This window comes from Notamacropus eugenii, chromosome 3 (genome assembly GCF_028372415.1).
Source record: "Notamacropus eugenii isolate mMacEug1 chromosome 3, mMacEug1.pri_v2, whole genome shotgun sequence".
Taxonomy (NCBI): domain Eukaryota; kingdom Metazoa; phylum Chordata; class Mammalia; order Diprotodontia; family Macropodidae; genus Notamacropus; species Notamacropus eugenii.
In genome coordinates, this window is record NC_092874.1 from 206,367,390 (window position 1) to 206,380,337 (window position 12,948).

Here is a 12,948-nt window from a genome sequence, read left to right on the forward strand (position 1 = left end):
CTGGGTAATATACAGATATGCTGATGATTTATGTGACTTCATTTTATAATCCCCCAATTGTGCTGAAGTTATTGCTTCAATTAGTTTTTTTGTTGATGTCTCAGCTCTCTAAATAAACCATGATATCATCCACAAAAAGCATAATTTTGTTTCCTTTTTGCCACTGCTAATTCTCTCAAATACTTTTCTTCTCTAATAAATGCTAGTATATAACTAGTATTTTAAATACTGTATCAAATAGTAATGGTGATAATGGACATCCTGACTTTACCCCTGATCTTATTGGAAATACCTGTAGTTTATCCCTATTACATATAATGCTTGGTTTTAGATAAATACTACTCTTATTAAAGAAAAGCCTGTTTCTTCCTTGCTCTCTAGTATTAAAAAAAAAAAACCAGAAATGTGTTTTATATCTCTTGAAAAGGTATTTTTTTTTTTTTTACCATTTATTGATATCATGATTTTTGTTCTTGCTATTAATGTGGTCAACGATAGTTAGAGTTTTCCTGATAATAAAACAACCCTACATTCCTGGTATAAATCCAAATTGATAATAGTGTATAACTTTTGTAATATATTGCTGTAGTATCCTTGTTAATAACTTATTTAATTTTTTGTGTCAATATTCAGTTAGGGATTGCTCTATAGTTTAGTTTCTGTCCTGAGTCTCTGGTTAAGGTAGTAAGATGATTTTTATATCATAGAAAGAATTTGGTTGAATCTCTTCTTTTCTTGTTTTTCCAAATGGCTTTTGAATTATTAGGAATATTTGTTCTTTAAATATTTGATAGAATTCATTTGTAAATTCATCTGATATTGTTTTTTTCCTTTGAAAATTCATTTGCAATTTGTTTAATTTCTTTTCCTAAGATTGAGTTGTTTATATCCTTTACTTCTTGTTCTTCTTCTGGGCATTTTATATTTCAGTAAAGATTCATCTGCCAAGCCTAGAGGCCTGTATTGGACTACCAGAGTCTTTCTTACCTGTCCCAGGTCTTCGGTTGGCCAAACCGGATAAACATATGAGAGAAAGGACGTTCCAGAGTCAAACAGGGGTTGAGCTTTATTTCAGGGTCCGGGTTACAAATGCAGGGAGGTCTTCCTTAGGAGGAAGAGGGGGAGATTTCCTAAGGAGGCTAAGCTTAAGGGATTGGAAGTAGAAGTACAAGCGGGGAGAGAGGGGGAGGGGAGAGAGGAAAGAAGAGGAGCGGAGCCTTACTATCCTCTTTGGCTCCACACGTGCTAAGAGAGAGCTTTCTGGCTTCCTCAATCCTACTTAATCTTCAGCCACACAGTTTGCATCTCAATACCATGCTGTTAGGTAACTAGGTGTGCTCCAATCCGGGACGACCTCGAGGGCAGGGAGACTCCACCCATCAGGTATCTCCGGGGGAGAGGCGGAAATACCCGAGCTAGCCGAGCTAGCTCAGTCTGACCTTCTCGAACCCCCGCTGTTCATGGAGGGCCTCGTAAGACTCTAAGATTTAGAAGTCCCACTTTTACCCACCCGAGACCGTCCACACGGAATTGAGCTTCCAGTCCCAACATTCATCCATTTCATTTATACTGTCAATCTTACTGACATATAATTAGGTAAAGTATTTTTTAATAATTTCCTTTATTATTTCTTCATTTGTTGTGAATTTACCTTTTCCATTTTTGTGACTTCTAATTTGGTTTTTCTCTACTTAGCTTTTTTCTAATTTTTTATTACTTCAGTGGGTTTATTTATGTGGGGTTTTTTTACTTTCAACTATTTTTGTCTCTTCTTTGAATCTTAAGGAATTCTATTTTAATGTTTAATTTAGTGTTATTAAATTTCTTCCTTTTCTAGGGTTTTTTGTTTTTAATTACTTGCCCAAGTTATTGATTGTTCATTCTCGTATTGATGGAAGTGTTTAGAGATATAAATTTTACTCTCAGAACTGCTTTGGCTACATCCCAAAAGTTTTGATATAGTCTCTTGTCATTTTTTAATGAAATGATCTGTTGTTTCTATGATTTGTTTTTGACCTCACCTTTCTTTCAAATTGTTACTTATTCTACAATGAATTTTGACCATTTCTTAAGTGGACCTTTATTAAATGTAATTTTTATTGCATTGTGATCTGTAAAAGATGTGTTTAACATTTTTGCTTTTCTGCATTTTTGTGCAGTTTTAATTCCCTAATATATGGCCAATTTTTTGTAAAGTGCCACACACATCCATGAAGTATATATAGTCATTCCTTTTCCTACCCAATAATCTCCAGAAGTGTGTCACATCTAACTTTTCTAAAATTACATTCACACCCCTCACTTCTTTCTTGTTTACTTTTGGTTAGATTTATCTAGGTCTGAAAAGAGTACATCAAGTTACCTCACTATTATGGTTTTACTATTTCTCCCTGTAACTCATTTAAGTTTTTCTTTAAGTAATTAGATGCTATACTATGCAGTGCATATATATTTAGTATTTAAATTAAGTCTATTTTGGTTGTTGCTTTTTCTGAAAGTATGGTTGCTACCCCTGCCTTTTTTTAACTTTAGCTAAAGCATAATAGATTTTGGTCCACCTTTTTTAACTCTGTGTGAATCTTTATGCTTCTTGTAAACAACATAGATTGAATTCTACTCAATTCTATTATTCTATATCTTTTTATTGGGTGTGGTAGACAGGGAATAAGTTCATCCTATTCACATTCACAGTTATAATTATTAATTGTGTATTTCCCCTCCATCCTATTTTCTTGTACTCTTCCTTCCCTTTGTTTCCTGCTCCCTCTTTATAAAAAAGAGGATCCTGAGAAAGGTGTGTTAACCACCACTCTTTTAAGTTTCATGTAGTATGCCTCTGCTCCCTTGACCCTCATGCAGAGCTCAATCAGAAGTTCTTATCCTTTCTTTCTATGCTTTTAAACCCTTTTCCATGATCTACCTTCCATGGAGAGCTTGTTTTTCTTAGGATCTATCTCTCTGTTAATCTAGCCTCCTTCTTATTTCCCCTTCTCCTCCTGTTTCTCTATTGAGTGAAATGAATTTTCCCTCCTTTAACCAATTCAAATAGAAATGAGATTCAAATGTCATCTTATCCCCATCCTCAACCCTTCCTCTTTGTTGGTAGTCCTGTACTTGCACATACTAATATATGAGGTAAGCTCCTCCACCCTTCCTTTTCTTTCCAGTTCCTCTTTACTTCATTATGAATTCCTTTGTCCCTTTCCTTTTTTTATTTTAAGAGCAAAACATAACAAAAAACATTTCCAGACCTCCACCTCTTATCGGGTTCCCTATATAATTCCTGATAATAATTATGTTTTGTGGAGACCCGTATCATTTCCCCTTATTCAAATGTAAATAGTTCCTCTTTGTTTACAGCATTATGATTGCTTACCAGTTTTTACTTCCTATGTTTCTCTTGACTTCTGTCCTTGTATTTCAAAGTTTTATGTATCTCTGGTCTTTTCTTCAAGAATACTTAGAAGTTGTTTATTTCATTAAAGGGCTATGTTTGCCTCTATAGGATTATACTCAGTTTTTCTGGGAAAGTTATTCTTGCTTGTAAGCCTATATCTTTTCCCTTCTAAAATACCATATGCCAAACACTTTGTTCCTTTATAGTTGTAGCTGATAAATCTTATGTGATCCTGACTATGGCTCCTGAATATTTGAATTCTTTCTTTCTAGTTACTCACAGCATCTCTTTCCCTTTGACCTGGAAACTCTGAACTTTGGCTATAATGTTCCTTGGAATTTTCAATTTGGAATTTCTTTCAAGAAGTGACTATAGATTCTGTTCTACTTCACCCTCTGGTTCTAAGAGATCTGGGTAGTTCTCTTTTATGATTTCGTGAAATATGATGTCTAGGCTTTTTTTTCTTCTTCATGCCTTCAGGTAGCCTAATGATTCTTAAATCATTTCACCTTGATCTATTTTCAGAGTAGTTGTTTTTAATGTAAGATACCTTATACTTTCTTCTATTTCTTTCAAGTGAAGAGACTTCTTGGATCATTGTCTTTTTAACTTTCTTTTAATACTTTTTATTGTCTTGTAGAACCATTAACTTCTACTTGGTTTATTTTAATTTTCAAGGAGTCTTTTTTTCATTAAGGCTTTGTATCTCTTGAGCCAAATTGTTATTTCTCTTCCCAATTCTTTCTTCCAAATCTCTCATTTCTTTTCCAATTTGCCCCTTACTGCTTTCATTTTTTTTTATTGTTTCCTCTAACACTCTCATTTCATTTATAAAATCATGTTAGCTTTGAAAAAAGAAAAACTCTTCCAAGAATTCTAGCTGAATTTATGCCCAAGCTGTGTGCCTCTTTGAGGCTTTGCTTATAGATGTTTTGGATTTTCTTCTTCTAAGTTTTTGTATTGATCATCCATTTCAGCATAATAGCTCTTTCTAGTGGGATTATTTTTTTATTTGTTTTGTTTCCTTGTTCTTCCAGCTTTACTTCCTGACTTCAGACTTGGGCTAAGCTCTATTGCATTCCAGAAGGGAATGTCCGTGCCATACTTGGTCCTCTTTTGTATCCTCGTGGATCCTGCTGCTGCTTTCTCAGGGTATTAAGTGTTATGCTATTCAAGAATCTCAGTGACAGCTCAGGCTGTGGATCTGCATTAAAAAAAAAAAAAAAAAGGTCTGTATAGTGCAAAATCTGAGTATAGCCCTCTTGGTCTGAGCTCTGCAAATTCCTGATCTGAGTTGGAACTCCTGGTTGGAATTCCAGTAGACTGCTATTAGACTCAGCCACTGTCAAGCAACTAGAAAACTCTTCAGGTTCAGCATGACAGAACTACAGATTCTTCTTTGATCTGGACTTCAAGGTCTCATTATTCCATTATAGATTTTTCATGAGTTGGAGGCTGCACCTGAATCTTACTCTTCTCTTTGACTAAGACTTCAAATTGCTGCTGGTTTCTGTACTTGCGTTTCACTCAGTATACAGTCTACAGCCTGCAACAACTCCTTGCCCTAGATCACCACCTCTACGTTTAGGTCCCTTCCTCAGTTTGTACTGGATCTGTGATCTAGCACTGGGAAATGAATGACAGAAGTTGTTGGTACTTGTTCCTGCTCCCTGTACAAAGTCAGTCAACTTTGTGCAATATCTCGGATCTCTTCCTTCCCTGATTCATAGCCCTAAGGTCCTTCACTGGTGTGCTCCTTACTCCTAGCAAGTTCACTCCAGGCTAGGACTTGTCTTCAGTGTCTATAGATACTCTGTATCTCCCTGTGCTGACCTGGGGTGGAAAAATGACTCACTGTGATTTTTTTTCTTGGATTTTCTAATTAGGACTTGGTCTACTGTGTTTTCTGAATCTTTATGAAGTATTTGTGGGAGAGCGCTCAGCTGTACTGCTTCCTCCTACTCTTGGCTAGTCTCCAGGAACAATAGGTTTCTAAAATGAGAACAATCATGGTAGAGTAGAAAGAACCCTAAACTTGTCAATAGGACTCCTAACTTAGAATATTTGTCCTCATACTTATCAGTTACATGACCCTGATTTTATTTGCTCATCTATATAATGGAAATTATAATGCTGACATTATCTTATGAGATTATTGTGAGAAAAGCACTTTGTAATTGAAATGCTATTTGAAAATTAATTATCTAATTATCATCAAAACTCCTATATATTGTGATATAGAATGAGAGTGAGAGATTACTGAGACCAATCACAAGAAACCAACTCAGCTTTCTGGGAACCAGATAGTAGAGTGGCATTATAATTGGCAGGGACCTATATTCCCTTCTAACAATGATGCCAGTTATAGCAATAGTAACTGACAGTTGTATAACACTTTACTTTGTATATCCTTTGTGCTTCTTTTGATGCTCATGAGAAATAATATGTTTGTTACCATGGGAGTTATCTGTGGGGGACACTCAGCACTATAAGAATACTCACACTCTCCAGACCCAATGCAACTTTAGATTTATTGCAGATTTGCCATAAAAAAGTTTATATTCTTATTAAGGTTCTTTTTATCTCTAATTGTGGCCAATTATTCACCTTCTCTATGACAGACTGGTCCACCAGAGACAAAGTCCTACCGATGTTCAATCCCCCAATACTCAGTACCTGCTCACAATATTGGTGATGGTGCCAAATGGGGTCTCCAATCAGATGATGTTTGGGGGAAGGAGAGTGAATGAGATGGGGAGATATCATTTCCAGGCACTTCCAGAAGAAACTCAGTGGTCATAGCCAGACCCCAGATGATCCAGGCTTGGTTTAAGGTCAACGATTGTGTCAGTCTCTTCAACATTACCAAAATCTTTTGGAGACCAGAGGGACATGGGGTCTTTGGTTCTATATCCTTTATTCACAGTTGTCTAAGTCTGAGGCCAGGGTGATCTCTACTCACACCTAGTTAGCTGGGCTGTGTCCATGTTTGAAAAACTTCAGGAAGAAATGAGATTGAGAGAAAGGAATATCATGTTAAATGAACCATATAGGTCATCACAGGTCCAAAATGTGCTACTTGCCTCTGCTACTTTCCTGCTCCATTGGCTTTCCCATCTTACACATCCAAGAAGATGAGATTTCACAACTGGAGGGGCTGTTCCACCTTAGCATATCTTCCTAGTCTCCACAAACTTTCACAACTTTATGGGTTGTTCCAACTGCCTCTTTACATAGTTTCATGCTAACTTGAAGTATAATCCTAATAAAAAAATCAGCATTTAATAATTCATAAGGATATGAATATAGTTTTAGCCATCATAATGCACAACAAGGAAATGGAACCCAGATAAAAAACATTCTTGAACTCCCCTGTCACATATAAGTCTTAGGTAAGATATCCAGCATCTTTCCTGTACCTTATGAAGAAAGCAGCATGTTGAACTGAGTAGAATAAACTTGGGGTCAGGAAGACAAGTTCAATTCCCCTTAATAGATATCCAACCCTGCACAAATCAGTTCACATCTCTGTGCCTCATTTTCATCGTAAGGAAAATGAACAAGTTAAACTTGCAGCATTTATATAGCACTTTTAAGCTTCCAGAGTGCTTTACATGTCATCTCAGTAGTCCCCTTTTATGCATGAGGAAACTTCAGCAGACAGAGGTTAAATGACCTGCCCAGGGTCGCATAACATGATAAGTGTCTTAGGCCAAATTTGAACTCAAACCTTAGTAATTCCAGGTCCGCTGTTCAAGCCGCTGTGCTACCCAGCTACCTCTCTTGGTTCTATAATGTTATGCTCACTTATAAATCAAATATTCATGAACCTCATTACCCAATTTGGCTAGGAAATTCTCCAATGAGGTCAGGAGCTTTACTCTTGATTATGCTAGGGCCTGTATCTGCTTTCTTTGGGGTTCTTGGCATATGTTATTGGCACTCTTCTTTGGCCAGGTTTGGCTCTTTCCTGTACATATGATTTCCACTTAAATATTGAGGTTTCTTGGGTCCTCCTGGGCTTATAGAAGACTCAAAAAATTTAATTTTGTTAAGTCACTTCTTAACATCAAGTTTTCATTAGCATCTAAAAAGTGGGGAAGAACTCCTTTTCAAATGGGTAATTTCTCTGTCCAGAATTTCAATGACTTTATCCCTTTTTCCTACTACTCACACAGATACTTACTGTCTAAGAAAAGATTTAAACTTGGATCTCCCTGGTTTCCGGTAATGTACTCTGACCACTGGGCCACCAAGCTATCATAGCCATAGGGAATGCTAACCATAACCATAAGGAATGTAAAATGAGAACCAGTAGAATTACCAAAACCAGGGGAAGAGTATTTTTCAAACAATACTGGTTCCCCAGAGGAATTAAGGAAAAGGGGGATATAATTGAGCAATTAATGAAAGCAGACACAGGCTTTTAAGTATGAGAAAACAATATGCTGATGCAAAGAAGGGCAGAATCCATTCTTAGACTTCAGGTCCACTTAGTGACCTATAAGACTGCCATCCTCCCATTCCCTACATGCGTAATGACAAAGGTTACAACTGCTCAACAATTCATTTAACCACTACGACAAGCTGTTGACTCTTTCAACAACGAATCTTGCCAAACCTGACACAATATATAAGACTGAGTTACTTTTATAGGTTTTACATAGTCAACCTTTTCATGTCAAGTGACAGACTCCACATTAATCAGCAAGAGTATTCACTCAAAAGCCCCCTTACCTCATTCTGAATAGCTGTTTCTAAGGCCAGCATCCCAAGAGAATATGTCAAGGGACATGGTATAGAGATACACTTGGATAAACACATCTAGAACTGGCAAAAGATGGAGGCAACCTAGAGATGGGAGTTGCTTCTTTTACTTTTTAAGAAATTTGCAAGCAGATTTAGAAGTTGTTTATTTCCTCCAGCAATTACATGTTGGTTTTAGCATATTGCTTTGGGGTTTAAATTCATAGGATCATAGACCTGAGGCTATAAGTGACCTTAAAGTTCATCTAATTCTTTGACTCTTTTCACAAGATAACAGAGATCGTTGAGTTATGTGGTTTCTCCATCTAATTCCTTTTGAGTCATGAACACAGTAACCTCTATTCTGCTCCTCTTGCTTTGTAAGTCCTTATAGTTTCCAATGAAGGGAGTCAAGAAATGACTCCTTGTTCCCTGGGGAGTTTTCTGGGCTTCTCCACTATATGTTTAAGACAAGACTTGCCTCAGAAAGGTGATGACATGATAGTAATACTAATTCACATTCCAGCAGCAATTGAAGTTTTCCAGATGATTTTCCTCCCAACAACCCTGAAAGGTAGCAAGTACAAGAATTATTGTGCCTGTGATCCTTTGAACTGAGTCTCAGAAACATTAAGTGTTTTTTCCATGATGACTCATAAGTTTCAGATCTTGGCTGCAAACCTGGATCTCTTGACTCCAAGATTGGAGTTCTTTCTAGGATGCACCAGAGTCAAGAATTTCAGAATTAATTCAACCCATTTTTTAATAAGAATCCTCTCTCCCACAGCCCTGACAAGTGTTCATCCAACCCTTTCCTAAAGACTTCCAATGATGAGTAACTTGCTGTCTTCTGAAGCTTTATGCTAAGAGATGTGCTTATAACGTTTAACAACCAGCTGTCTGGAAGAAAAAAAGTGCCCATGACAGATTATTAAATCTGTATCATTAATATTTTGTCCATCATTTTCTTAAGTCTAGACCATAAACCAAACAACAAATCAAGCTCCAATTTGTACTGTGTACTAATTTCTGAGGCATAAAATGCTCACACTGAAAATTTAACAATAGGCTCTCGAAGTTTGAGCTGGCTCCAGCACACTCTTGATTATATTCCTCCTTTAAATATACAAAATTGCCCTTTAGAAAAGAAGGTGGAATCAGTATCTCAGCAACTTTTGCCCGTTCCCCTGTATAAATCTTTAGCCACCAAGTAAGGGGTCATCAAATTAGGACACTTTTTTTTAACCTTGGGCTATTGTTTTTGTTTTTCTCATCTTTTCTTTTGGAAAGAGTTCCATTCCAACTTCAGTAGCATTATGTGATTTCCATTTTGTCGTCTCCTCTCTTCCCTCAACTCCCCCTACCCCCATAATAACAGTGGTCCAGAATAATGACTTTCAAGAAAGAACATAAATCTGACAAGCAATAAGGAAATATTTTATTCTGGCTCCTAGAAAATGAGTTGATGTTGGCACACACATGCGCGTGCACACACACACACACACACACACACACATACACACACGAACATGCTAATAGCCTCTTCACTCTCCTACCCTCATCACAGTTCCTTCCCTTATACTGCCCACATGTCTTTAGAGCATACAAGCAGATCGCCAAAAAAGCAACCAGAAGCAAAGAATCTACAGATTAAGGGATTTTCAATGAATACAAGTGTCTTCATTTTACATATGAGGATGCAGGTCTAGACAGGTGGAATGATTGGTACATGGCTAGGTGGTGGCAGTGCCAAGATGAAAGCCTTGGTCTCCTGACCACTCTTTCATTGCATCTACGCTGCCTCTCACTAGAAAGCTAAAGAGATAGTGGAAAGTGGAGAGTGGAATCAGGGAGAGTTTGCCAATACAGAATCAACAGGGCTTGCCAACTGGTTGGAAATGGGGGAATTCAGAAGTCAAAATTAAAGATGAACCAAATATTACAAACCCAGGTGACTAGCTGGATGGTGGTGGCATCACAGAATTAGAGAATTAGTGAGGAGATGGTTTTAGGGGAAATGAGAGGTATTCACTTTTAGGTGTATTGTCTCCAATGTCAGCAGGATGTTGGGATAGAATCATTTGGCAGGGAGTTCTAGGGAGAGATTTGGGTGAGTCAGAGATTTTGATTTTGGAGCTTCCTGCATAAATGCTAAGTGAAGTCAGAGGAATAAATGAGATCATTTAGAGAGTACAGAAAGAAGTTAGAGTTAAGAATAGGAACTTGGAAAAAAAGGGATCATAGATCATTGGTTAAAAAAAAGTAAAAGGTGTCTCACCAGGTATCCAGTTTACCCCCTTTCTTTGCACTTGAGGAAACTGAAGTTTAGGGTTGTTTAGTGACTTGTTTCAAGGTCACACAAATAGTAAGCTGTCAGAGATGACATTTGAACTCAAGTCCTCAAGAACTGGTGGTTTTTCCACTATACCAGGCAGACAAGATAGGATTATTCATAAATTCAGTCACTTTTAAAACCTTAATCATCTTTGACTCCTCGTTTATCCTAGCCTTCCCCCGCCTTTCCCCCCACCAGTCCCTTCATTGAATCCCATTAACTCAATGTTTCTTCACCTCACTTGCCTGAATCATGAATACATGGCTAAGTGGACCTATTGTAGAAGAATTATGCTTAACATACTATCCTAGCCTAATTAATAATACCTAAAGGCCTTAATAGACTTCTTTAGCAAATCATCCTTTAACTTAACACTCAGAAAATGGCAAGCTATAAAAATAGCTCAAACATTATAGCACTACATAAGGCAGACACAACAAGGAGAGAACTAGATATAGCACCGTAGTCCAATCAGGCTGGGTGTCTTCCACCACAATATGGTCAAATACGTGCTAAACTGTGGGAATGTATTTAGAGTGGAACAATACGTGGAGGATGGTGTAAATAGTTGACAAGGCCTGTCCTGGCCCAGTCCTATGGAAAGTTCTTTACTAGGTAATTTTACAAGTATAAAGTTGGGATCATTTTCACAAACAGTTATGGTTTTTAAAAAGTAACCCCAATGGACATCATAAGAGGCATAAATGAAAAGTTGACAGCCCCATAAATTTCCATCTTCACAAAAACATGGCAGACATCACCTTGCCCTCAGAACCATATCTTCTGGCCTCTCTTTCTTTGATACAGTGACAGTTAGGTATTCTTTTTTCATATGGAAGTTATTTATCCTAAGATTAGTTATCTCCTGCAGTCTCCAGGTTGTCAGTTCCAAGAAGCTTCCAAACATTCCCAGTGGAATGTACCAGGGCTATCCCAGGAGCTACACATCCAGATTTATTGGAAACAAGATGGTTTCCTCCTTCCTTTTCTTCCAACTACTTCAGCTATGCCAATAAAGTCTTGGGAGGACAAGGCATTATACATAAGGTCATTTGGCTGAGAGTCTTCAGTGGCCCTTAGGTGCAATAGAAGCTTTGACATTCATGTGAACCTGCTCAGACCCTGCCTTGATTGGTTTGGTGTCAAGTCTTCAATTGTCTCACAAAGTTCTACTATGTCAGCTAGCTAATTTGGAAATTATTTATTGTTGGGAACACCTTCCAAAGGAGAAAGTACATTAAATCTGGTCTTAGTTAATTCTTTTTTTCCTTCCTGAAAATGGGGCTAGACCAACAGAAAGTACAAGGCCATAGTCTCCTTTAAGTGGCTGCTTTCAAATCTCTTAAGGACCAGAGCAACTCAAGTGCTTGTTATGGGAAAATGGTTTTAAGGACTGATGATGCCAAAAGGAAAAAAAAATGGCAATAATTTTCATGGGGGAAAATGAAGTCCAGGCTAATGGGTCCTTTACAGGTTCTGTTTATATACTTTTCCACCTGCCTCTCTGCTCTAACATGTTTCTGCTTTCTTTCTCTCCTAACTTCCTTTCTCTCCCAACTTTCCTTCATCTTTCCAGATGCAAGACGCAATGGGCTATGAGTTACCTTGGGTGTATTTTGTCAGTCTGGTCATCTTTGGATCCTTTTTCGTTCTAAATCTGGTTCTCGGTGTGTTGAGCGGGTAAGCTGACCATCTCCATGTCCTCTTTCCAATGCAGCCGAGCAGGGCTCCATCACCAGGATCTTCGTGGATGGGACCCTTGTGAATGTAGGAAACGCCGAAAATCAAAATCTCTTGATTCAAATAAAATCACTCATACATCAACAATATTTGGCTTCTAATTTGGCCTCGAAGGAGAATTAGGTCCCAACATTCCTAATACCAGTGACTTGGGTGCCCAGTGGAGCTTTGCCATGCTCGGTTGCAGAGTGTGCCTCACTAACTATCATTCCATTCTTCCAGGTCAATGATGCCGTAGGAAGGGACTGGCCCTGGATCTATTTTGTTACACTAATCATCATAGGGTCATTTTTTGTTCTTAACTTGGTTCTCGGTGTCCTTAGCGGGTAAGCAGTACCAAAGAAAACATTACTGTTTTTCATTTGTCTTATTTATTCTTTTCCCTCTTGGCTTTACATTTCCTCCAGGTCTCACCAAACCTAGTGAGACAAATGAGTCAGTTTCAGAAACCTTTAAACAAATGGCCTTGGCCTGTTTGGGTAAAAAGCACAGACTCTTAACAATCAATCCACTGGTCTGGGTAATAGACAATATGGGTGAACAGATGGTTTCAGTAAGAGACAGCCAGGCTGATATGACATTCATTATACCAACCATGTCAATGCTACCCCAAGTAGGCTCTCCACAAAAGCAGCATGCTCTTTTGCAGTCCATGGTGTGAAGGTTAGTTTCTTTTAAGGAGGGAACGCAAAGCATTCCATCAGTATCAGGAAAGGCTCATAGAGGTTGT

At 37.8% G+C, this 12,948-nt stretch overlaps 1 protein-coding gene across 5 annotated transcripts in view; it reads left to right on the forward strand.

Annotated features, from left to right (window-relative positions):
- The window catches only part of CACNA1C (calcium voltage-gated channel subunit alpha1 C), a 1,037,023-nt gene that overhangs the window by 774,593 nt on the left and 249,482 nt on the right, over positions 1-12,948 (forward strand). For all 5 annotated transcript variants that reach the window (XM_072650128.1, XM_072650131.1, XM_072650129.1 and 2 more), the window contains one exon: positions 12,441-12,544. In XM_072650128.1, coding sequence (XP_072506229.1) covers positions 12,441-12,544 — 104 coding nt within the window. The remainder of the gene's footprint in view (positions 1-12,440; positions 12,545-12,948) is intronic.